A 25,955-nucleotide genomic window follows, 5' to 3' on the forward strand; every position below is an offset into this window, starting at 1 on the left:
TCACAGTCATGTTACCACTGATAACTATAATAAAACAAACATATTGAACACTACATATGTAGCCCTTTGGGGAAGCTTTAGCAAAACGCACGTCGGAACGCAGATTATAAGGTTGGCACTATTGCCAAGTCCGTTGCTAATTGTGAAATGTGGCAAAATCTGTACTAAGCATGTCTGATAATTTCCTTCCCCCCTCCTCTTGCTAAACTGTTACATCATAAACACCCCCCATGAGAATGACCGATCAGCACACCAAATGTTATAATGTATCTGAATGTCCCACCTTCCTTTGTTTGAATACTATATAAACCTTTTCCCACCAAAAGTAAAGGCAGATGTCCTGTAGTATACACTGTATAATGCGTGTCTTTCATTGGCTTCTTTGAGCTCATATTTTCCTGTTTAACCCCTTGAGGACATGGCCTATTTTGGCATTGAGGACGCAACGATTTTGGGGGGACTTTTACCTCCACTTTTCAAAAGCCATAACTTTTTAATTTTTCCGTCGCTATGGCTGTATGAGGGCGTGGCAAACTGTAGTCTTTATAGGTGACGTTTTTGAATACATAAACTATATTGTAAAATGTTCATTTTTTTAATGATAGCAGGGAGAAAAAGCACATCAATTCTGCATTGCTTTTTTTTTTTTACAATATCAATCATGCAGCATAAATGACAATTAATTTTCCATGGACGGAGTTCTGTTAGGGCTTGTTTTTTGCGTGACGAGCTGTAGTTTTTATGGGTACCATTTTGGGATACATATGGCTTTTATGTTCACTTTTATTGTGTTTTTTGGGAGGCAAAATGAAAAAAATAAGCATTTTGCCTTAGTTTTTTTAAATACTTTTTGCCATGCAGGATAAAAAGTGTGTTCAATTTGTTGTAGGAGTCGTTACGGATACGACGATACCAAATATGTGTGATTTTTTTTAAAACTATTAAGGGGAAAAGCACAAAAAAGGGGTTTTAAACATTTTTTTCTACGCTATTTTTACGCTTTTCATATCCCTGTTGGGGATTTATACCATAGCTGCTTTGATCGCTATGATAAAGCATTGCAAGACTTCTGTCCTGCAATGCCTTATTGCTTGTATTAGCGATCACAGGCAATGGCAAAGCAGGATGCCTGTAGCTGGCGTCCTATTGCCATGGCAACCCATCGGCCCTCCGCGATTTCATCGTGAGAGCCCAATGACATCACAGAGGGAGTGCGCTTCCTCTGTGAACACTTTACATGCCGCAATCTACATGGATCGCAGCGTGTAAGGGGTTAACAGAGGGGGTCGCTGTCCCGATGCACCCCTGCTGTTGCAGCAGGAGGCTATCTATCGGTGACAGCCGGCTCCCGCTGCCAGATAGCACAGGATGTCTTCTGATCTCGCACTATCCCCAGGGTATAAGTGTATATCCTGTTGCGTTAAGTACACCGCAGCAAGTACATTTACGTCCTGTGGCGTTAAGGGGTTAAAACAATTTGGTTACCTGAGGCAGATCATAAAAGTGTTTTCACTCACAAGTGACATGGAGCATGCTGGTATAACCTGGGTATCTTCTGTTTATAATTATATATGTATAGCTGCATTAAGCTATACATCCTGTATGTAGTAATATGGACCATGCTGGTGTGAACTGGTATATCACTATACACAGGATGCATAGGTTATACCAGCTGTACATATATTATATTCAGGAGATACCCAGGTTAGGAATCCCTGCGGCTCAGTCTCTGGACAAAACCGAACAGACCCCATGGACTATAATGGGGTCCGTCGGCTTTCCATCCATATTTTGGAGGAAAAAAAGGCGCTGCATTCAATACTTTTTCTTCCAGTATTTTTAGCCACATCTGTAATGGACCCTCCAAACTTACACCAGCATTGTCAATATCACTGCATACAGAAGATTTATATGCATCTCCCTGTATATAATTATATGGACCATACTGGTATAACATGGGTATCTCCTGGATATAATGATATATGTACAGATGGTGTAAGTTATACATCTCCTGTATATAGTGATATGGAATATACTGGTATAACTTGGGTATCTCCTGTATATAATGATATATGTACAGTTGGTATAATTTATACATCTCCTGTATATAGTGATATGGACCATGTATCTCCTGTATATGATTGCACACTTTCCACAAAATTAAAAATTGCATCAAAACCCTGCATGCGGTTAAAAAAAACAAAACAAAAAACATGTATGTATTGTTTAAATCTACACGCGGTTTTTAATAGTGTATGCAATTTCATAAATATGCAACAAAAAACATGACCACAGCCCAATGCCGGATTCACATGGCTGTAAGCGTAAAATGCTGTATTAGTCATGTAGCGTTTTACAACTGTGGAGCTGCTGGTGACCCGGCCTATCGCAGTGTATGAGAGCAAAATTGTACTGCACATGACAGCGTATTGCACATACGCTTCACCTGTTTTGTTTTTTTGGGGGTGGGGGTGTGTGATATTTCCTGCACCATCGCTTCGCAATGGCGCATATATACGCCTCACATATGCAATGTAATTGGATAGGGGCGGCGTTGATTACATACCCATAGAGAACAATGGGCTCTCTCACGCGTAACATGCTGCCAAGCAGGACACGCTGCGTTATTTTCTTGTTCTCGCGCATTACACAATTCTTACTTGCAAATGTGAGTGGGACTGCGTATGGCAATGTATATGATTGCCTGTAAATTACTAATAGATCATAGACTGAACATGAGTCAACAATGTGATGCAGCAGCCAAAAAGGCAAACAGAATTCTGGGACATATTAAAGGGGTTGTCCCGCGCCGAAACGTTTTTTTTTTTTTCAATGGCCCCCCCGTTCGGCGCGAGACAAACCCGATGCAGGGATTTAAAAAAAAAAACAGATAGTACTTACCCGAATCCCCGCGGTCCGGCGTCTTCATACTTACCTTGTGAAGATGGCTGCCGGGATCTTCACCCTCGGTGGACCGCAGGGCTTCTGTGCGGTCCATTGCCGATTCCAGCCTCCTGATTGGCTGGAATCGGCACACGTGACGGGGCGGAGCTACGAGGAGCCGCTCTCCGGCACGAGCGGCCCCATTCAACAAAGGAGAAGACCGGACTGCGCAAGCGCGTCTAATTGGGCGATTAGACGCTGAAGATTAGACGGCACCATGGAGACGAGGACGCTAGCAACGGAACAGGTAAGTGAATAACTTCTGTATGGCTCATAATTAATGCACAATGTATATTACAAAGTGCATTAATATGGCCATACAGAAGTGCTTACCCCCACTTTGTTTCACGGGACAACCCCTTTAAGAGAAGCATATAGTCTAAATCATGTGAGGTAATTATCCCCCTCTACTCTTCCTTAGTCAGACCTCATCTGGAATACTGTGTCCAGTTCTGGGCACCCCACTTTAAAAAAGACATAGACAAACTGGAGCAAGTTTAGAGAAGAGTTACCAAGATGGTGAGAGGTCTGCAAATCATGTCCTATGAAGAACAGCTAAAGGATCTGGGAATGTTTAGCTTACAAATATCTGAAGGGCTGTCACACTGCAGAGGGATCAGCCCTATTCTCATTTGCACAAGGAAAGACTAGAAACAATGGGATGAAACTGAAAGGGAGGAGACACAGATTAGATATTAGAAAACACTTTCTGACAGTGAGGGTGATCAATGAGTGGTACAGGTTACCACAGGAGGTGGCGAGTTCTCCTTCAATGGAAGTGTTCAAACAAAGTCTGGACAGGTATCTGTGTGGAATGATTTAGTAAATCCTGCATTAAGCAGGGGGTTGGACCAGATGACCCTGGAGGTCCCCTACAACTCTACATTTCTATGATTTTACCACATATCACACGCACGTATAGCACATATGTAATACGTGGTAACTGCCGCATCCCAGAGGCCACCTAGACACAAGGCCCACACTGAGGAGCTCACGGGGTAAAGTTGGCACTTGTCAAGGTTGCTCTACCAGACTCCTCCTCAGAGGGCTGCACGCAACCTCGGCCAAGACACCGCTGGGCCTCTTCCAGCAACGCTGAGACAGCGATTACCTGTATACGTGTGGTGGACTGTAGATTTGTCACACGTGACGCCACCGCTCCTTCTCACTGTAGCTTGTACCCGGCGGTTAAATGAAGAGAGTCCACACAGACAGTTGAAACTTGATAATTGAGTCACTGGGAACGGGCAATGACCAATGAACTTTACTGGAAGCTTGTCAGAGTACAACATTACACATGCCAGTGCAGGAAAGACAGAGAATGTAAGGTCAGGGAGGAGACAGGATGAAACCGGACCTACAGTCCATGTTATCTGTATGGTACCGCTCCTGGAAGGGGGTAGGAACACTCCACAGTCACTCACTTAGTATTTGCAAGCAGCACTGCACAGCGGACTCCTCACTTCAGTCGCTCCTCAGAGGTGGTTCCTGGCATGGAAGGCCTCAGGATACCTCTCCTCTTCCTCCATCGCTTCACCACATGAGGGTTGAAGGTACCCCCATGTGGCAGGCCGGTACTCTACTCCACAATCAACCGTAGAAGATGATCAAAGACCCTTTCCCGCTCTCAGACACTCACATTTAGGCCGCCTGCAGACGAGCGGGTCGGATCCGGCGGCGAGAATTCTCGCCGCGGGACCCGACCCGAGCGCCTGCAGAGACGAGCGCGTACTCACCCGCGCCCGGCGGCCCCCGGCTCTTTCATGTGCCGGCTGCTGGGCAGCCGGCGCATGCGCAGACCGGAGCCGGCGGCTGCGTGAGTGACGTTTCTATGCGAGGCTCTGCGAGCCCCACACAAAAATAGGACATGCCGCGGTTTGTTTGCCGCGCGAGATTTCGCGCGGCCAAACCGCGGCCGTCTGCATAAGAGTGCGTATTGTAATGCACTCCTATGCAGGCTTTGAGCGGCGGAAATCCCGCGGGAAATCCCGCCGTGGGATTTCCACCCATGTGCAGGGCGGCCTTAGGGTCTAACATACCACATGACAGGACATAAATTGATACTTTTCCAAACATGTCCATGCCACTTTCAGACATTAACCTCTCACTTGCTGCAGCTGTGCAATACACATAACAAGAGACTAGACAGTTTGCACAGTGCATCAACACAAAAGACATGACATGTATGACAATTATGGAGGGGCCAGAAATATAGACTTCGGGCCACTACAGTAACCATACGCTCATGTTAGCCCGTCTTAAGGGGCTACAAACAAATTTTTACGCAAAAGGTTGAAAGGGGAAGAGGGGGGGGGGGGGTCCTGAGCTGAACTTTTGCACCTGGGCTCCTAAACTTTTAGTTTTGCCCTTAATTACAATACCAAAGTTTTACTATAGCTTTTGTTTTTGTTGTCATATTGTGAGAATCATCACTTCTTTTTCTGTAGACTGTTGGGAGAACACAAGCCCCCGCACGTGCTCCCATGCACCCCCACATGGTTAACTAGCATTCTACCATTAACTCCATTACACTTCTACAATATCCAATGTGCCTCTCGAATCCCTCTCCCCCAGCTCCCCATTTGTCTCCTGCTCCCCACCCTAGACACGCGCCGCCACACAGTGCTAACAAGCATTTCACCATTCAGTGCACCTCCACATAACATCTTAATAGCTGCACCAACACACCGTACGCCCCCTGTGGACTCCATAGGCATCCCACAGCCTCCATTTGCAGTTATGGCGCTCCTGCGACGGGTCCCGAGACGTCCGAGATGTACTTTTTAGACTTACCGGCTCCCCATTCCGGCACCTGTGGAGGTCGGTGCAGTTGGACTCATCTCTGCAGCCTGTGTGCACACTCCACTGTGTGCGAGAGCACAACCTGCCGAGATGGGTGCTGCGTTGTCCCTGCGACTTCCAAGGAATGAGGGGCAATAAAAATGACATCTCTGGACTCCTCGAAACCTGCCCTACAAGCACCATAACTTAACTTATGGTGCTCATAAGTGTTGACACGATCACTATGTGCTGCCCCCCCATAAGCATCTCATTCACCCACGTACATTTAATTCACACGTCACTATTTGCCTCCTGTGGCCCCCACGAGCATCACACAGCCCTACGTGTATTTAAAGGGGGATTCTGGGCTTTTACAACCAATGACCTATTCTCTCGGTAGTTCATCAGTAGTTGATTGGTGGAGATCCAATGCTTGGGATCCCCTGCGATCATCCGGCCTGTGCAGCGGAGCCGGATGTGGGTATCAGGGGTTAAGGGGGTATGTGTACAAGCCCATTACAATAAGCGCGAGCACCAGAGGGCTAGTCCTGACAAGCAGGAAGTGTAAGGCCACTCTCACACAGCCTGCTTCTTACCGTGATTAGTGCGTGTTTCAGGCGCCGTGCTGGACACAGTGCAACACCTTTCTAACGACACGATTTTTGAGCGCTGCTTATTTTCAGGCGTTTTAGCGCTTTTTAACGCACCTCAGCACAATGCATGGGTGCGTTACAAAACGCTGTCAGACACAGTAGAATGCGTTCAAAACTATGTGCAAAAAGCACTGTAAACCGCTGCGATTCCGAATGCGGTGTTTTGGCAACGCAGTGTGAGAGTGGCCCAATAGGGGTGCAGTGCGATGAGAGTGATGCTGGCTAGTACACTTACCCCCCTGACCCCTAGACGTCCGGCCCCGCTGCACTGATAGGGGGATGATCAGCTGATCAATGGGTATCCTGAGTGGCAGACCCCTGACAATCTACCAAAGGATAGGTCATCGGCTGTACATGCCTGGAATCCCCCCTGTAGTATCACACAGCTCCCCCTTCACCTCCAGATACTCATCATATGCCCCATAACCCCTACGATATGCATCTGCTGGAAAGCCCAGCGCTGCTAGTCATGTGACTGCAGAAAAGTCACCTGACCTTCTGACGTCAGCAGGTCCTTACGGAATATATGATGGAGCCGTTACTGCTTTTCAATATGGTCGTAACGTTGACCGCTTCGTCCTCCTCACACACTACTTCCGTTGCCCTCCTTCCCCTCTTGATCCCTCTGCAACAGCAGCTTATAATAGGATCTTTCTCTTCTTTCCCTTCCATAGAACGGAATTCGTATTAAGCTCCTCCCCTCTAGTCCGGCCATGTGACCTCAAGACCACGTGACGGTTACGTCGTCAGATCTTTCTTCAAAAATCAGGAGCCAATCCATCCTCGCCTCTACGTGACGTCACTAGGAGGTTGACCAATCTGCGTGTTGGACGAGGGAAATTCAAATTTGTAGCTGAAGCCGGTGGACAGAGAAGCAGGCGGAGGAGAGTCGGCAGGGACATGGCGGAGGGAGACGCCGTCAAAGTGTGTGTGCGGGTCCGCCCGCTCATCCACAGGTAATGTCTCCGGCACAGAGACGTGTGTAATATACTGCGAGGCTCCAACGGTGATTGCGGCTCCCACTACAGGGCCCCCAGTAGTAATGGTACAGCAGGGCACTAGAGCCTCTATGCCCGCCCGTATCACATCTTGTATCCAAGCTAGAGGTGGTACAACAGGGTACTAGAGCCTCCATACCTGCCTGTATCACATCTTGTATCCAAGCTAGAGGCGGTACAACAAGGTACTGGAGCCTCCATGCCCACCTGTATCACATCTTGTATCCAAGCTAGAGGTGGTACAACAGGGTACTGGAGCCTCCATGCCCACCTGTATCACATCTTGTATCCAAGCTAGAGGTGGTACAACAGGGTACTGGAGCCTCCATGCCCACCCGTATCACATCTTGTATCCAAGCTAGAGGTGGTACAACAGGGTACTGGAGCCTCCATGCCCACCTGTATCACATCTTGTATCCAAGCTAGAGGTGGTACAACAGGGTACTGGAGCCTCCATGCCCACCTGTATCACATCTTGTATACAAGCTAGAGGTGGTACAACAGGGTACTGGAGCCTCCATGCCCGCCCGTATCACATCTTGTATCCAAGCTAGAGGTGGTACAACAGGGTACTAGAGCATCCATGCCCGCCCGTATCACATCTTGTATCCCAAGCTAGAGGTGGTACAACAGGGTACTGGAGCCTCCATGCCCGCCCGTATCACATCTTGTATCCAAGCTAGAGGTGGTACAACAGGGTACTAGAGCATCCATGCCCGCCCGTATCACATCTTGTATCCCAAGCTAGAGGTGGTACAACAGGGTACTGGAGCCTCCATGCCCGCCCGTATCACATCTTGTATCCAAGCTAGAGGTGGTACAACAGGGTACTAGAGCATCCATGCCCGCCCGTATCACATCTTGTATCCCAAGCTAGAGGTGGTACAACAGGGTACTAGAGCCTCCATGCCAGCCTGTATCACATCTTGTATCCAGGATAAAGGCAGCCCAACAGGGTTTGCTGGGACGTAAGCTTACATTATGGGGTGCGAGGGAAGTGAAGTCCTCTTACTCTGGCGGGTCACCAGGCACAAGTGTCCCTACGAATGCCCGTTCACCTGAACACCGGGCTGTGGAATAGGAGGACTGGTCAGCCGACTAACCAACGCTCATTCGTTGGCTGATTTTGTCATTTGGGTGAGTATGAAGATTCTGGCTGCTCGGCTGTGTATCCCCCTATGTAAATGAACGGGATGATGACAGCTGGATGGGGTCTAATAGTGGGTGGTCCTCCGATCAGTGCCAGTGCTGGCCGACATGCCTGTCAGTCAGTGGTCTTCAGCACAGACAGGTTATAATCTAGGTGGTCACGGCGTATGCATGGGACTTGGGTGACTGGTGTGGGAGATCTCCTCCACCTCAGGGATGGGGTGGCTGGATGTGGCAGGGACTTCTGAATGCTTTTACTTCACCCACTGATTGAGGCTTATTTGGCTGCTGGTGAATATTTGTCGCTGCGTCTTTTATGTTTAATAGAAAAAAATCTAGAGAGAATTTTGAATAATTAACCCTTTCCAATCCACTGTCTGACGTCTGAAGACATTCTGATTGAAGGCTGTACAGCTCCGATGTCGAAAGACGTCCGGCAGGGTATTCTTACTGTAGATTACTGGCCCCTCTGTTGTCAGCTGTCTCTCCAGCATGTCCAATACCGCAGTACTGGCTCTATCCAGCAGATGGCGTCATTCTGTAATGGCAAAAAGAGAAAGCCTAGGAAACTCTGAATCCAAAATTGGATTGTAAAGGGTTAACATTTTAAACTACATTTTCTGTTTTTAAGACAGTTGTATCACAAAAAGTCAATAAGTAACATTTTACCCTGTGTGTACTTTGTTAGTAGTTCTTGTTGTTGTTTTTTTGTTTGTTTCCTTTAAAGACGTTTGAAAACTAATAAGTTGAGCAGCAGTTCTACAAATCTTGAAGAAAACTTCCATAATTCACTTTAATAGGAACCAGCTTTGTCGTGGCTTTCAAAGGAACCTGTACCTCCCAAGGGCACCATAAACTAAGCTATGCTGCCGTTGGGGGAGCTGACTGAGTCCGGTGATGGACTGTTTAATCTTAAAGGGGTTGTCCCGCGCCTAAACAGTTTTTTTTTTTGCATAGGCCCCCCGTTCAGCGCAGGACAAACCCAAGGGATGTGTTGAAATTAAAAAAAAAAAATTTTTTTACTTACCCGAATCCCCTCTCTGCAACTTCTTCCTTCTTTTCCTCCAAGATGGCCACCGGGATCTTCACCCACGATGCACCGTGGGTCTTCTTCCATGGTGCATCGTGGGCTCTGTGCGGTCCATTGCCGATTCCAGCCTCCTGATTGGCTGGAATCGGCACACGTGATGGGGTGGAGCTACGCGATGACGCGTAGAAGGGGGCGGAGCCAGAACACCGCTCGTGCCCGTACCGACCAGAAGGGAGAAGACCCTTCTGCGCAAGCGTGTCCAATCGGGCGATTAGACGCTGAAATTAGCCGGCACCATGGAGACGGGGACGCCAGCGCAGGGAAGGTGAGTGAATAACTTCTGTATGGCACATATTTAATGCACGATGTACATTACAAAGTGCATTAATATGGCCATACAGAAGTGCTGAACCCCACTTGCTTTCGCGGGACAACCCCTTTAACCCCCTGACTCCTGCGCGGTCACCTGCTGAAGATTGCACGGCAGCCGGAAAGCTGACTTTTTTTTTTCTGCTGTCCACAAGCGCTCTCATAGACTTGAAAAATAGTATTTAAGAAGTAAAATCTGTCTTCACTAACGCCGACTCCTCTAACCTGCAGGGAACAAGGAGAACAAGTAAATGTCTTGTGGCAGGCCAACAATAACGTTATATCTCAAGTTGACGGCTCAAGATCTTTCACTTTCGGTAAGCATTCATAACTCCTTACATCTGGTTACTTGGTGCTTCCGAGGCGGCTGTACGCGTGCAGATAGATCGCAGCGGGTGAACGCGGTCGGCCCTCCGACTCAGTTTGTGCCACTGTTGGAGCAAAGCGGGTCAAATCTTTAATATTGAGTCGCTGCAACAAGATGTCAGCTACATGGTTATGTATTGGGGACTCTTTATTCTTCTTGAGCTGACCGTATAAGGCATGGATGGGCCGTGTTCTACCATAGTCTTGGTAACCGGATGGCACCTTGTAATCTCATCGCTGGGGGTTCAGGACCCCCGAACAACAATGTGTGCATTTAGATGCTGCCATCAGAATTGACGGTTGTATTTAGAGCTTTAACAGCCGTGGCGACATCAGCGCTGATCGCAGGTGTTGTGGACGGTGTCCATTGCTATCAGCCAGCACCTGCCTTCTGTGGAGTCTGATTTGGCTTATGATCCCACGCCACATAAACCCCACACAACCAGGATGTAACTGGGGGTCCGATGGTGTTATGGGTTAATAATCACTGTGTACGACCCACATAAGTGATGCTGTCAGATGAGAAGCGAAGCTCTATAATATGTTTATAACACACTAGGTCATGTATCCGTGCAGCTGTTATACGATACTAGGGGATATAACTGTGTGTAATATGTTATTAAGGGATATATCTGTGTTATATGATACTAGGGGATAAATCTGTGCTTTATGATACTAGGGGGTATATCAGTGCGTTGTTTTATGATACTAGGGGGTATATCAGTGCGTTGTTTTATGATACTAGGGGGTATATCTCGGTGCGTTGTTTTATGATACTAGGGGATATATCTCGGCGCGTTGTTTTATGATACTAGGGGGTATATCTCGGCGCGTTGTTTTATGATACTAGGGGGTATATCTCGGCGCGTTGTTTTATGATACTAGGGGGTATATCTCGGCGCGTTGTTTTATGATACTAGGGGGTATATCTCGGCGCGTTTTTATGATACTAGGGGGTATATCTCGGCGCGTTGTTTTATGATACTAGGGGGTATATCTCGGCGCGTTGTTTTATGATACTAGGGGGTATATCTCGGCGCGTTGTTTTATGATACTAGGGGGTATATCTCGGCGCGTTGTTTTATGATACTAGGGGGTATATCTCGGCGCGTTGTTTTATGATACTAGGGGGTATATCTCGGCGCGTTGTTTTATGATACTAGGGGGTATATCTCGGCGCGTTGTTTTATGATACTAGGGGGTATATCTCGGCGCGTTGTTTTATGATACTAGGGGGTATATCTCGGCGCGTTGTTTTATGATACTAGGGGGTATATCTCGGCGCGTTGTTTTATGATACTAGGGGGTATATCTCGGCGCGTTGTTTTATGATACTAGGGGGTATATCTCGGCGCGTTGTTTTATGATACTAGGGGGTATATCTCGGCGCGTTGTTTTATGATACTAGGGGGTATATCTCGGCGCGTTGTTTTATGATACTAGGGGGTATATCTCGGCGCGTTGTTTTATGATACTAGGGGGTATATCTCGGCGCGTTGTTTTATGATACTAGGGGGTATATCTCGGCGCGTTGTTTTATGATACTAGGGGGTATATCTCGGCGCGTTGTTTTATGATACTAGGGGGTATATCTCGGCGCGTTGTTTTATGATACTAGGGGGTATATCTCGGCGCGGCTGTTGGGTGATACTAGGGGGTATATCTCGGCGCGGCTGTTGAGTGATACTAGGGGGTATATCTCGGCGCGGCTGTTGGGTGATACTAGGGGGTATATCTCGGCGCGGCTGTTGGGTGATACTAGGGGTATATCTCGGCACGGCTGTTGGGTGATACCAGGGGTTAGATCTGTGCAATTTTGTGATTAGCAGTCCTGGAATCTACAAAGTGGGCTACAAAAATGAGCCCAGCACCGCACTGTTAGGAAAGATGTCCAAAAGAGAATCTGTGTTGCCCATAGCAACCAATCACAGCACAGCCTTCATGGTACCTCAGCTGTGTAAGAAATGAAAGCTGCGCTGTGATTGGTTGCTATTGGTAATAAAATTACCAAAAGTCTGAGGGTTTTTTTTTTTTTTTTTTTTTTTTTTATTCTGCCAGTATTCATTGCCTGGTGCTGGAGAACGCTCATGCAAAATTTTACTCAAATCGGACCAGAACTAAGGATTTGTGTACAACACAGGTTTCACGTTTTCCATATAAGATTAAGGACTGGTTTTGGACGGGCCCACTTTATACCCTAATGACCGTCTCATTCCAGGAGCCAGAACTTTTAAACATGTTTCTGTTGACATGGCGTATGGGGGCTCGTTGTTGTTTTTCCCTGGATGAGTTGTATCTCTTAATGGCATCATTTTGGGGCGCATTTAATGTATTGTAATGGAGGCTCAGTACAGCGGTTTTAGCTGGCGATCTAAACGCTCTAGAAACCGCCTGTGAGAGCGGCCTTAGGGGTACTGCCGCTGGCTAGGCAGGAAAATGACACAATGGCCCCTACGTACAGCTGCCGGAGCAGCGGGAATCGGCAGTAGGTGAGTTACAGGCTGTTTTGTGCGGTTTTTCTACATGGCCAGCTGGTTTAAAACTTGTATTAACTTTTTAAAGTTTCTTCCTTTTTATTTGTACCTGTCTTTTATAGATCGTGTCTTTCCGTTGCATGAAACAACGGCTGAAGTTTACCGAGATGCAGCCGTTCCCATCATTCGTTCTGTTCTCCAGGGGTACAACGGTGAGGGTCTTGGGAATTCGCCAGCAATGAGTTAACTTTCAGTAACTTTCAGTATGTTGGAACTTTGTGTTTGAGGCTTTATTTTCACCATTAGGCACAATCTTTGCATACGGGCAGACGTCATCTGGGAAAACCTTCACTATGATGGGTACGAAAGACAACCCGGGAATCATTTCTCTAGCAATTCAGGAGGTGTTCAGAATCATTCAGGAGGTAGGTTTATGTACCTGCTATGTTATACACTCTGGCCAATACAGGGGCATCCAAAGAGCAGTCACATCTATTACCTCCATATTCCCCACGTCCCTCTTCCCACACGGACTTCAAATCCCATGCTGGATATTGATTCAAACTAATAGCTTGCTTGAAGGTTTTGGAATCTATTGAGTTCACCGTGAGAATATACCCTCAGGCTGCATGCACTTTGTGGTGTGTTTAAAGTTGTACCCGAGAGGCTTGGGTGCAGCTCTCATTAGACACCGCACGGATAAAAGCCCACGTGCTGTTCGATGATCGTAGAGGCAACTCATTGATGTACATTGGCATGTCCTATTTCACGTCCATAGTACAGACAGGAATAGGACCTGCCATGAGGGTTTTTAAAAGAAAACAAAAATCCACCTATGTCATTGGGGACATGGCTGAGGACCATGTGTACAGCTACTGCTACTAGAGGTGGACACTAAGCAAAAGTGTTGGCTCCTCCTACCAGCTATACTTCTCCTGCAAACACCGAGCTAATTGATTTTTAGGTTGGTGTCTGTGGGAGGCGGATCTCTTCCTTCGTCGGTTTTTAACTGGCGCTTTTTTTCTGGATTGGCAATGCAGGTCTGGCAAGAGACCCTCTCAAAACCAGAAAAAGTCCAACACTTGTTACAATAAAGAGGAGTTGTGACGATTCTATAAAAGTATGACAGTTCCCATCAGCACAGTAAGATGCCATTGCATTTCAAAGCGACTAAAGTGTTCTTAATCACAAGCCATAAATAAAGGCACCCTCTCAGGCTATCATGTCTGCCCAGGACTGGGGAGGGGCTTCTCTTCCTCCCCTCCAATCAGGGCCTTGAGCACCTTATCGCTGCGGTCCTCCACCTTACCTCCCTGTTCCTTTTCGTTCCTGTGCTCGCCCTATGCCGTGCCCACCTCCAGTTGAGGTGTATGTCCTGGTAGGCATATAATTGGTTGTGTGCTGTCTGGATTGGAGGGCTCCAAGGTCTCCTGCACAAATATGCTAGTGTGCAGAGGGCCTTAGAGAGCGCAGAGTGTAGCGCATTGATGACTTTATGTATGTAACATTATATAATCTTTACTTTCTTAAGGACCCTACTAGAGAGTTCTTGTTGCGTGTCTCTTATATGGAAATTTACAATGAAACGGTCACAGATCTTCTGTGTGATGACCGACGAAGGAAACCTTTGGACGTAAGAGAAGATATTAATGTAAGTGGAAACTTAAAATCTTTTGCCTACCCTTCTAGAAGCTAAACTTTTGGATGTATTTAACTCCTTAGGGACATGGCCTATTTTGACTGTTTTTTGGCGGGGGATTTTCATCTCCGCTTTTCAAAAGCCATTATTTTTTTATTTTTCTGTCGATATGGCCGTATATAAGGGCTTGTTTTTTTGCATGGCAAACTATAGTTTTTATTGGTAGCATTTTTGGGTGCATATAATGTATTATAAAAAGTGCGAGAAAACATTAATTATGCCATTATGTTTTTTATTTCTACTTTTCTCTACAGCCGCAATCGCACAGCATAAATGACACTACATTTTTTTTTTCTGCGGGTCAGTACGATTGCGATACTAAAAATATAATTTCTTTTAGGTTTCTCCACTTTTGCCCAATAAAACTTTTTTTTTGGAAACTATAATTATTATTACATCGTTCCATTCAAAGTTGCATGCCTTTTTCTTTTTTTTTTCCTCTTTTGGGTCACGAGCTGTAAGAATTTCACCTTTTTTTGCATAGTTTGTTGTGCAGGATTTTCTTAGATTTGGAAAAAAAATTCATACAAATATGGGAAAATTAGCAAAAGTTTTTTTTCTAAACGTGTTTTTTACACTTTTTTTTTTCTTGTTTCTTACACTCTGTCTCTGTAGGGGAATTGATGCTTAACCACTATGATCGTTCTAGTAAGGCATTGCAGGACTTCTGTACTGTAATGCCTTATCGCTTGTAATAGCAATCATGGGCAATGGGAAAGCAGGACGCCAGTATCTCACGCCCTGTTACCATGACAGCCCATATGTGTTCCACGATTACATCGCAGAGGTTCGATGACAACACAGTGGGAGTGCCCTCCCTATGTGAATCCTTTACATACCGTGATCTACATAGTCATTGTCCTTGTGTACCCCTGCTGTTGTAGCGGGAGGCCAGCTATCTGTAACTCCTGATCCCGCACCATCCATAGGCTTACGTCCTGTTGCGTTAAGGGGTTAAAACCAGTCTACTTAGTGTTGTGTCCATAAAATTGCTAAAACCTTTTTTTTTTGTTTTCTTTGCAGCGTAATGTATACGTCGCCGACTTGACTGACGAACTCGTCATGACTCCAGAGCATGTTATGCAATGGATCAAAAGAGGCGAGAGTAAGTCTTTCATTGCTTGTTAGTATTGCGGTGCATGGCACCATGGGTATAGAGCCTTCCACAATGAGGCTGACACTGGGTAGAGAAGCGGTTTGCCCCTTGTATGCAGGTTTATATCCCCCCTACAGGACCAGGCTAGTTGGCTTTTATCTCTTACTTGGTGCATCTTAACCAAACACTGAACGTCATGTTGTACGTGGGCTTTTAAAGGGAGTTTGTCATCTACTTTTAGCCCTATAAGCTAAGTTTATGGACTTAAAGTTGGTCAGCCGTGGGGTCCGGGGATGTAAGTTTTAGACCTTACTCCCTGGCTGTGAGTGCTGAATGTATTACATTGCTAAGTAGTCCGCCCATCTTTAAAGGGGTTGTCCCGCAGCAGCAAGTGGGTCTATACACTTCTGTATGGCCATAATAATGCACTTTGTAATGTACATTGTGCATTAATTATGAGCCATACAGAAGTTATCAAAAGTTTTATACTTACCTGCTCCGTTGCTGGCGTCCTCGTCTCCATGGTGCCGACTAATTTTCGGCCTCCGATGGCCAAATTAGCCGCGCTTGCGCAGTCCGGGTCTTCTGCTGTCTTCAATGGGGCCGCTTGTGCAGAATGCCGGCTCCGTGTAGCTCCGCCCCGTCACGTGCCGATTCCAGCCAATCAGGAGGCTGGAATCGGCAATGGACCGCACAGAAGCCCTGCGGTCCACAGAGAGACAGGATCCCGGCGGCCATCTTCAGCAGGTGAGTATGAAGACGCCGGGATTCGGGTAAGTACTACCCGGTGTGTTTTTTTAACCCCTGCATCGGGGTTGTCTCGCGCCGAACGGGGGGGGGGGGGGGGGGGGGGTTAAAAAAAAAAAAAAAAAAAAACCGTTTCGGCGCGGGACAACCCCTTTAAGTTAAAGCGCACTGCTCAATGCATTCAGCGGTGGCTTTCAGTGCTCACACCGGGGAAGATAAAACTTTACATCCCCAGACTCAACGGGTCAGTTACTTCAGGCCCATAAACTAAACTTATAGGGCTAATACTAGGGAACACTCCCTTTTTAAATGACCATTGCATATTAAGAACTGGGAACACCAGTGATACCCTCATAAACACACGGGGATACAAATCACATGGTCCTGTCTGTGGGCAGTAGAACACTGCAGACTTTGAATTTACCATGAAGAGTAGTAGAATATTCTATGTTAACCATATTCATCACTTTCCAAGCAGTTCGGTAGGTTTCAAAATATTCACTGTTCCCTTCTATGTTGCAGAAAACCGGCATTACGGAGAGACAAAAATGAATGATCGCAGCAGCCGCTCTCATGCTATATTCAGAATGGTAAGTGATTTTGTATTTTTATTTTTTTTTTGGTGGGGGCGGGGTCGTTCTTTTTTTAGTGTGTCTTAACAACATTTGTCTGAGTAGATTATTGAAAGCCGTGAGAGGATTGAATCAGGAAATGCAGAGAACTGTGATGGAGCCGTTATGGTATCTCATCTGGTAAGTAATATCCCCATTTTTAAACCTAATATGATAAGGATGTTTCTGGAAAGTCTAAAATCTAATCTGTTTTTAGACACATTTAAAATGTTTTATTTCGTTTTTCTTGCCTCTCCCCTCTTCAGAATCTTGTTGATTTGGCTGGCAGTGAAAGAGCAAGCCAGACCGCCGCAGAGGGTGTGAGACTTAAAGAAGGATGTAATATCAACCGCAGTTTGTTTGTCCTTGGCCAAGTTATTAAAAAACTTAGTGATGGCCAAGTTGGGTAAGTGTGTATTAGCTTAAAATATTTTCTTTTTCGTTGTTTATTTTGAGTTCTTTAACCCCTTAAAACTGCAGGCTGTACAGTTGCATCCTGCAGGTTCGGTATGGAGGGGAATCGTGGGTTGTTCCCGCTCCATACAACATGTGTGCCTGCTGTTTCTTACAGCCGACACCCACCAGCAACAGCTCCGATAAGCCGCACTGCTCATCGGAGCTGTTAAGCTTCTAAATGCTGCCGTCAATTCTGAGAGCGGCATTTAAATGCTATGATCAACGTTGGGGAAGGATGGGGGGGGATTCTCACACTGCCCCCTGCAATAAGATCGCAGGTTTCTGTGCAGTTGCCATGGCAACTGGGGACCTTCTAAAAGGCAGATTGCCTATCAAGCCATGCCCCCCCCCTCCCAACTGTCGACGTATACGCCGGGAATACGGTGTTCAAAAAAAAAAAAAATACGCCCCTCCCGCGGTGCTGCTGCAGGCTGTCGCTCCCTCCTCCGCGCCGCCACAGCATTGCTTTCGGGATGCGGGGCTTGAATGAAAGCCAGCGCTGCGTTAGCCAATCAGTCATTCAATGATGTCACTAAAAATCCTGTTATGGCTGTCAGAAGATAGCGGAAGAAAGTTTAAAAAAAACTAAATTTCTCGTCTGTTACCGTTGGGGGACACAGCAAAGACCTTGGGTATAGCTTCTGCCACTAGGAGGCGACACTAAGCATGAAAGTGTTAACTCCTTCCACTAGCCCAACCCCCCACCCCCCCACCCCCCGCAAGCATCGTGCTAGCTCAGTTTTTTGCTTAGTGTCCAGGAGGCAGGACTGTCTCTCCTACAGAGACTAATACCAGGGAATAACGGAGAGGCAGGACTCTCCCCGTTAACCCCCCGAGGACAGCAAACAGAGGTGAACCCAACCCTCTGTTGTCGGCCGGGTCCCTGAGAAGACAAAGAGGCACACTGTGACCCGCCAGCCATAGAGCCCCCCCCCCCCCCCCCCCCCCCCCCCCCACTCTTTCTAATGGTCCGGCATCCCCTGCCCCATCAAAGGCAGGCGATGGTGGGGAGAAGCTCTGCTGGAGCCGGGAAGCGACCCTATCTTGGTCAAGAGGTAAGTATGTGAGTTTATTTTGTTAGTCTGCCGCTGTGCAGACCATAATGGTTGTCGCCAGGCTTGTTTTTGCCAACCCCTCCGCTGCTAGTTGTGCCGCCTGCAGTGCTGCTTCGCCTGCTGCGATTTGTTACTGCCCCCGTGGCGCTGCTGGGTCGGCTCTAACTGATAGGCCGGCCGCGGCTTGTGTACTTGCTGCCCGGGGCGGGTTAATGCCGCCCGTGGCTGATTTGTGTTGCCGCAGTGTGCGCGCCTAGTTCTGCCATGCATCTACTGCCGAAGCCTGTGGCTCGTTTTGAGGCCCGCGATGGGGCTGCCTCGGCTGGTCACCTGGAGACAGCTTGCCCTCGGCAGGGCATGCGAACAAGTGCTGCCGTGCGGGCACTGTGATTTTCCCGCCGTGCGGGCACTGTGATTTTCCCGCCGTGCGGGCACTGTGATTTTCCCGCCGTGCGGGCACTGTGATTTTCCCGCCGTGCGGGCACTGTGATTTTCCCGCCGTGCGGGCACTGTGATTTTCCCGCCGTGCGGGCACTGTGATTTTCCCGCCGTGCGGGCACTGTGATTTTCCCGCCGTGCGGGCACTGTGATTTTCCCGCCGTGCGGGCACTGTGATTTTCCCGCCGTGCGGGCACTGTGATTTTCCCGCCGTGCGGGCACTGTGATTTTCCCGCCGTGCGGGCACTGTGATTTTCCCGCCGTGCGGGCACTGTGATTTTCCCGCCGTGCGGGCACTGTGATTTTCCCGCCGTGCGGGCACTGTGATTTTCCCGCCGTGCGGGCACTGTGATTTTCCCGCCGTGCGGGCACTGTGATTTATTGCTTCGCTGCTGCGCGGGCAGCACGATCACATGCTTCACGAACTCCCTCCCTTTTCCTTGAAGACGCCCCGGCCATGTAAAATTGCGGCCACGGGTGTTTGCAGGGAGATGCAGTTCCTCTTGCTGCAAGCACTGAATGTTGCTGCCATGCGACCATTGATTGACCAGTGCACGGCTACGTGTCATGGGTGCGGTCGCAGTTAGAAGGCGCCCGCAGTTTTCTATCGTTACGCGGCTACAGTCTCTGGTGGTGCAGCTGGCCAGCGTGCAGATCACACCGGGTACTCAGCTATACTGTGCTCCAGACCGGCTTGAGCCTTGCTTGGTAGCTCCCCTATTGCTCTCCTGCAGTTCCCTGCAGCCAAGCGGACCGCAACGTCTCTGCCCAGGATGACACGGGGACGACCAGAGCCACTGCCAAGTGTGCTCTCGCTGCAGTACAACATACTTCCAGCAAAGGATAATCTCGTCTTACTGACAACAGCGTTCAAACCGATTATCAGCATTTCCCAGGCATGTTGAGTCCTGTAGCACCTTCCATACCCAAGGAGTGCTCATACAGGGAGTCCCTGGACTCATGGCTCCTCTTGTCTGCCCCGCCTGGGTTGAACATTGGCTGCCTACTAGCCCCCCGGTTATTGCAGCCTACAACAGTGTCCGCATCCAGGATGACATGCGGACGGATCTGTCAGGGCCACATATTATATGCACTCTCGCTACAGCACGAGAGTACAGCCAACAGACAAAATCTCGTCCTACTGACAGCAGTATTCAAACTGGTTGTCAGCACTATCCCGGGCGTGCTGAGTCCTGTAGTACCTTCAATACAGAAGGAGCACTTACACAGGGACTCGCTGGACGCAGCGCCCCTGCCTGTCCGCCCCACACCGGGTTGAGTCTTCACTAACTGTAGTTCCCCGGTGCTCCTCCTGCAATCCAGGATGACACGCAGACAGGACCGGCCAGAGCTACGTACGAGATTACACCCAGTCGTACAATATCTCATCTGCGACAACAGTGCCAAACTCTTGTCAGCATTATTCCGGGCTCCTGAGACCTGTGGTACCTCTCTGCGGAAGGAATACTGTGATCAGGGAATTATCCGAACTCGTCGCTCCTCGTGTATGTGCTTGGTTGAGCCATCCCTATTGTCAGGCTCTCCAGGTGCCCCCTGCAGTTCCCTGCAGCCAGACGTGCCGCGGTGTCTGAGTCCAGGGGCGTCCAGAGCCACGTTCCATGTGCGCTCTTGCTACATTACGAGAGTCCCATTCAGCCGGAGGATATATCGTCCTATGAAGGGCTCGAACTGATAGTCAGCATGCTCCAGGCTTGCTGACACATGTGGTACCTTCCATCTGAAAGGAGCTCTCCTACTCAGGGATCCTCCGGACACATCCCCTCATGTCTGGTCCGGACCCGGTCGAGACCTCCCTAGCGGCAGCTCTCTGCACCCTCCTGCACTCCCCTGCAGGCAACATATTGCAGTATCCGTGACCAGGATGACACGTGGACAGGGGGTGACCAGAGTCACTGGCTATGTGTGCGGTCCCTGCAATTCGAGTTTTACCTCCAGCGGAAAATATCTTGCTCACAGGCAATGACTCTATTTGACGGTCAGCTGTATTCTGACCTCGATGGGACCTGGGGTACCTTCCTTATGGAAGAAGTACCGGCACGGGAATACCCTGCAGGCATCACTCATCATGCCGGTCCGGGATGGGCCGGTCCTAACGGCTAGCTACCCGGTTGTTGCCGCCGGCGGTTTCCTGCAGCACAGCCAAGTATTATGGGCGCTCACTACAGTGGGGAGACGCCCAGAATACGTCCTATGAACAAGGTCAACGGCCTGTTGGCGTCCTCCAACCTGCTGAGACCGGCGGTACCTTCCAGATGGAAAGAGTACTATTCATAGGAACTCGTCAAACGCATTGCGCCTCCTCTTTGCCCTGCAGCCAGTGAGCCTTTGTGATTCAGCCGCGTACGTTCGGACGTGGATAGCCTACAGCCATGATACCCTGCTGCCCCCTGATGGGTGCAGAACAGCCCACGTTTCCCCTATATTGTGACTGGGCAGATGCGGGACATAAGGTGAACTGTAAGTCAGAGTAGTCTCTAATTTAGCTGCTCGAGCATTCACCACAGATCGCATAAGGAGGTTAACACGTCCAACGGAGTTAAGTTGGACGGATCCAGGAGCAAGCTGTGACCCAACCGCGCCCTGCCTGCATTATTGCTTTGCAGGAAACCGTGTGACATTCTATACTTGTACTGTTGGCAACCCCTGGGGATCGTCCCTTTACACTTAGGTTACCTCCCTTTACTTAGGTTACCTCAAAAGGGACCAGCGAGATTTCCGTACCAGTGTGCCAGTACTGTATTTCCAACGTCCTGTGTCTACTGGTTTCATGCGGTGGCACGGATATGTCGGTACAGGACCAGCCCTAGTTAACCAATCCGTCAGTCCCTGTCCAAAGCTACACTTTTTCGGGAGCTCAAGATCACATGCTAAGGAGAATGCTGCGGCCATTCACAGGATATGGGGTTAAAGGATCTTTGGACACAAGTCCTTCTCAATCTACAGCTAACCAGGTTTCTAACAACATGGATGGGCCGTAGGGATATGCAGCATTAGAGCAATGCTGCGCTTCAGCTATGCGGCCTGGGACCAGAGTTCAGCCCTGGGCTCCTTGGGTCTCCCACATTCGGTGGCAGTCAGCTGCAAAGATGACTCCTTCAGATACTTAAAAGGTAACCGGGAACCTTCCGTCACAAGCTTCTTCGACCAGTAGCGGTTAGGGACTACAAGGGATCACGCCCTCGCAGCGGGACTGGCAAGGTGATATTGACAACCTGACGTTATGGAAGCTGATGTACAACTAGGTCGGATGTTGGAAGGCATGCAACTCCCCGGAGTGTCGACACAGATGGCTCCGCAGTCTTGTTTTGGACGCTGTACCAAAGGTCATCATCAGGAGACGGTTGTTATTGACCTGTCGAATATTCTCCCGCTGCAGTTGGTATGGGGATCCACTTCAGTGAAGTATCCAGTGGGCACCCTTCTCGGTAGTGCCTCTGCCAAGGAGCGCTCCGGTGGCAAGTGGGCGCGGTCTGACTACACAAGAGTACCTCTCTCAGGTAGCATCTTTATCGCGCGGGCACGCTGATGGTAGTTTCGGCAAATCCGAGGGGACTTCTTGCACGGACTCTGCCTCACTGCAGTACACGGTGACAGTACCAGGCAGTTATATTCTCAGGCCGGGTTACGGCTCACAGTACTTGGACAACGGGTACCTGGTTGAAAGCTTCTTATCAGGAGTTTTTTTTTCTCCAAAAGATGGTTGTGGCCGTCACTTAGGCTCTTTACACTCCGTTCGGAGTATGCTGGGTAACTAGTCATCCATTAAGGTTAAAGAGAAGATTTGCCTCCTTACTCATGCAACTTCTTATTTTTTCCTGCCCCCTTGGGTACTGCTGTAGAACGTCCCAAGGTCTTTGCTGTCCCCCAATGATACAGACGAGAAAACTAGATTTTGTAAGAACTTACCGTAAAATCTCTTTCTCGTCTTGTTCATTGGGGGACACAGCACCCACCCAGTCTGGTATTGGGTCTGTAACATATCCTGAGTGGGAGGATTCTCGGTGCAGTCGCACACGGGTTGGAATGAGTTACAGTTCGTGAGTATGGTTTTGTACTATGTATTATTGTCGTATCCTACTGGCTGCTCCTGCTAGCTGTTTGTATGCAAGCAGTATGATGCTTGCAGGGGAAGTATAGCTAGTGGGAGGAGTTAACACTTTTATGCTTAGTGTCGCCTCCTAGTGGCAGAAGCTATACCCAAAGTCAGAGCTGTGTCCCCCAATGAACAAGACGAGAAAGAGATTTTATGGTAACTTCTTACAAAATCTAGTTATTTTTAGAAAAAATAAAGGTAATACAGCAAAAAAATTTTTTTATAAATTTGGGATTGTAGTAATTGTGCTGACCCATGGAATAAAGTTAGGTCATTTTTGCAGTATGTGCACCATACCAACAAGATGCACCCAAAGATGGCGGAATTCTGTTTTTGTTATTTCTTCCATTTCACTCCACTTAGAATTTTTTACGCTTTTCAGTATATTATATACTACCAATAAAAAAGACAACTCGTCCTGCAAAAAAACAGGCCCTCATACGACTAGGTTGATGCGTTTTTTTTTAAAGGAGAGGGGCGGGGGAAGGGCCGCGTCCATAAGGGGGTAATGTAAACCCTTCTGTTCTGTTTAAAACCCTCATGAAAGTATTGCTATAGCTTATGTTTCAGCAGTTAACCTTTATCTTATTTATTTCTTTAAACAGCGGCTTTATAAACTATCGTGATAGTAAGCTCACCCGGATTCTGCAAAATTCATTTGGTGGCAATACAAAGACTGTAGTAATTTGTACTGTGACACCCGTTTCATTGGATGAGACCCTCAGTACTCTGCAGGTAATTAGTAGTAGCCTCTTTATCCTTTTTTCGTTGTCCTAGTCTTACAAAATGTGACTACTACATGTGCTGCCAAACTTCTAACATGATTGCAAGTTGCTATACTGTACCTGCTAGGGGTGGTTTATAGGGCCAGAAGTAGGTGACGGTCTGTTAGTACTGAAACTTACAGATTGGGTCACTGCAAACGTAATGCACAGCACAAAACTTACTAGAACACTTGGCTCATTCACATAACCGTATTTTCATGGCGTAATATACGTTCGTGTGATGCGCAGTGAATAGAGTCAATGTAATGAAGTAAATGGATTTTTGTCGATCCATTCTCCTTAGCATGTAAACATAGTGTGTAGATACATGCGAGATGATCGCAACATCCTCTTTCTCCGCATACCACGCAGCGTGAGCCCTATTCTGTTCTGTGGGCAGCGTATGCAACGATGTCCGTGTGTAATACATGGCCTATAGGAGGCGATGCATACGCCACCCCGCTATGATTTTCCCAATTTGAAACCCTCCTAACTCCTGTTTTAATGACCATCTAATATATAAACTTGATATTAATGGAAACAATCTCACAATGTTCCTTTAGCGAGGCTGTCTTTGCCCATAGCAACCAATTACAGCACAGCTTTTATTTTACCTCAACAGCTAGAGAAATGAAAGCTGCGCTGTGATTGGCTGCTATGGGTAACAAGGATGATCTTATGTTAGACAGTTATGCTAAGTGAGGCTCAAAAACCTATTCTGTCATCGTCGCTAGAGGAATACAAGACCGCTTTTTGTCCTTGCTTTTCACGTCTACCAGTCTGTTAGTGCGCAATGTCATTTTCGAACAGTTTGGTGATGATCCACCCAGCGGATGTGCAATTTTGTAAGTGGTGACCCAATCTTAAGGAGAAAAGTCTGTAAGTGAAAATCATCTGGTCGTCCACCAGTAGGCGTGGAAACAGCGGCGCATCTGTGCAAGTTTCGTACAAAGTGCTCATAAATCCACCGTCGCAGCAAGCGGAGAATTGGAAGCCCTGCCGATTGTCTGACTGTGCGGAAGATTCTGCGCAAACGTTTGCAATGTTATTCCTACCAACTGCAATTGTTACGCTAAAACCAAAGGAGAAAGGTAGGCGACGTTCTGTCTGCGAGAGGATGCAAACTAATGGAAACTGATGATTTTTAGTGATGAAGCCGCCTTCCAGCTTTCAATTGGTTAACAAATATGTCAGAATCTGGGGTGGTGGGGGAGCCCACCTGTTTACATGGAGCGTATGTGTGACTCCCCAAGGTGAATGTGTTCTGCACTATAACCTGTAGAAGAGCATATGGCTGCTTCTTAATCCATGAGGAAACAGTCCCGGGTATTTTGTACCTGGACGCTACAGATATAGCTTCTACCGCAGCCGGAACAGGGAATCCCAGGTTTCGTCTTCCAATAGGATCGGCATCCCTTCAGCAAAACTGCACCCAAATAGGAATGGTTTTGCAGTTGGTGCCCAGACAATCTCTTATCTTTCCTAACTAATTCTTTTCTAATCTTACTGGTATCCTTGTCACTGTTGGTAGCATGAGTCTAATCAGGTAGTCCTGGTCCTCCATAGTGGCATATCCATGCGTGCCGTCTTGAGTTTGCTGTATCTCCCAGCACAGTCTCCAGAACGTGGAGCAGATATCGGGATGCGGGCTGTTAAACAATGAGAGTTAGACAGAAGTGTGTCAGGACTGGTATCTGCTCCTTTGTGCCAGAAGGAACAGGAAGAGCACTGCCAGAGCTCTACAAAATAATCTCCAGTGGATTACTGGTCTGCGTGTTTCTGACCAAGCTGCCAGAAAGATTCCCTGAGGGCCCAGCGTCCTATAGTGGAACCAATGCTCACAGCCCAGCGCCAGGCAGGTCTACCATTAGCGCCTCGCTCACTTCAGATGAGAGCAGGTTCACACTACGCACATGTGGAAGAGTCCATTTAAATCTTTTGTTCATCTTTATTTTTTTTTTTTCTCCCCAGTTTGCAAGTACAGCGAAGCACGTCCGAAACACTCCGCATGTTAATGAAGTGTTGGATGACCAAGCTCTACTTAAGAGATATCAGAAGCAAATCCTCGACTTGAAGAAGCAGGTTGAAAACGTAAGAGGATTTCCCTGTATAGTTGTTCCCTTGGTTCTTGGTTGCAGAATGTACATTTATGTTTATATCTCTAAATACTGTAGTAGAGCACTTCTTCTTTCTCCCTCCCTCCCCTCTTATA

At 47.8% G+C, this 25,955-nt stretch overlaps 1 protein-coding gene across 5 annotated transcripts in view; it reads left to right on the top strand.

Annotated features, from left to right (window-relative positions):
- The first annotated feature begins 7,149 nt into the window (after positions 1-7,149).
- LOC136572916 (centromere-associated protein E-like) overlaps positions 7,150-25,955 on the top strand; it is a 78,622-nt gene continuing 59,816 nt past the window's right edge. For 4 of the 5 annotated variants that reach the window (XM_066573938.1, XM_066573936.1, XM_066573935.1 and 1 more), the window contains exons 1-11: positions 7,230-7,333; positions 10,155-10,240; positions 12,886-12,975; positions 13,070-13,188; positions 14,295-14,414; positions 15,486-15,567; positions 16,828-16,895; positions 16,983-17,057; positions 17,183-17,322; positions 23,585-23,714; positions 25,715-25,834. In XM_066573938.1, the coding sequence (XP_066430035.1) occupies positions 7,278-7,333; positions 10,155-10,240; positions 12,886-12,975; positions 13,070-13,188; positions 14,295-14,414; positions 15,486-15,567; positions 16,828-16,895; positions 16,983-17,057; positions 17,183-17,322; positions 23,585-23,714; positions 25,715-25,834 (1,086 nt within the window). In that variant the 5' untranslated portion in view covers positions 7,230-7,277. Of the gene's footprint in view, positions 7,334-10,154; positions 10,241-12,885; positions 12,976-13,069; positions 13,189-14,294; positions 14,415-15,485; positions 15,568-16,827; positions 16,896-16,982; positions 17,058-17,182; positions 17,323-23,584; positions 23,715-25,714; positions 25,835-25,955 lie in introns of all 5 variants that reach the window. The other variant, XM_066573939.1, reaches the window with a different exon arrangement.

The sequence above is a fragment of the Eleutherodactylus coqui genome, chromosome 7 (genome assembly GCF_035609145.1).
Source record: "Eleutherodactylus coqui strain aEleCoq1 chromosome 7, aEleCoq1.hap1, whole genome shotgun sequence".
Lineage (NCBI taxonomy): Eukaryota > Metazoa > Chordata > Amphibia > Anura > Eleutherodactylidae > Eleutherodactylus > Eleutherodactylus coqui.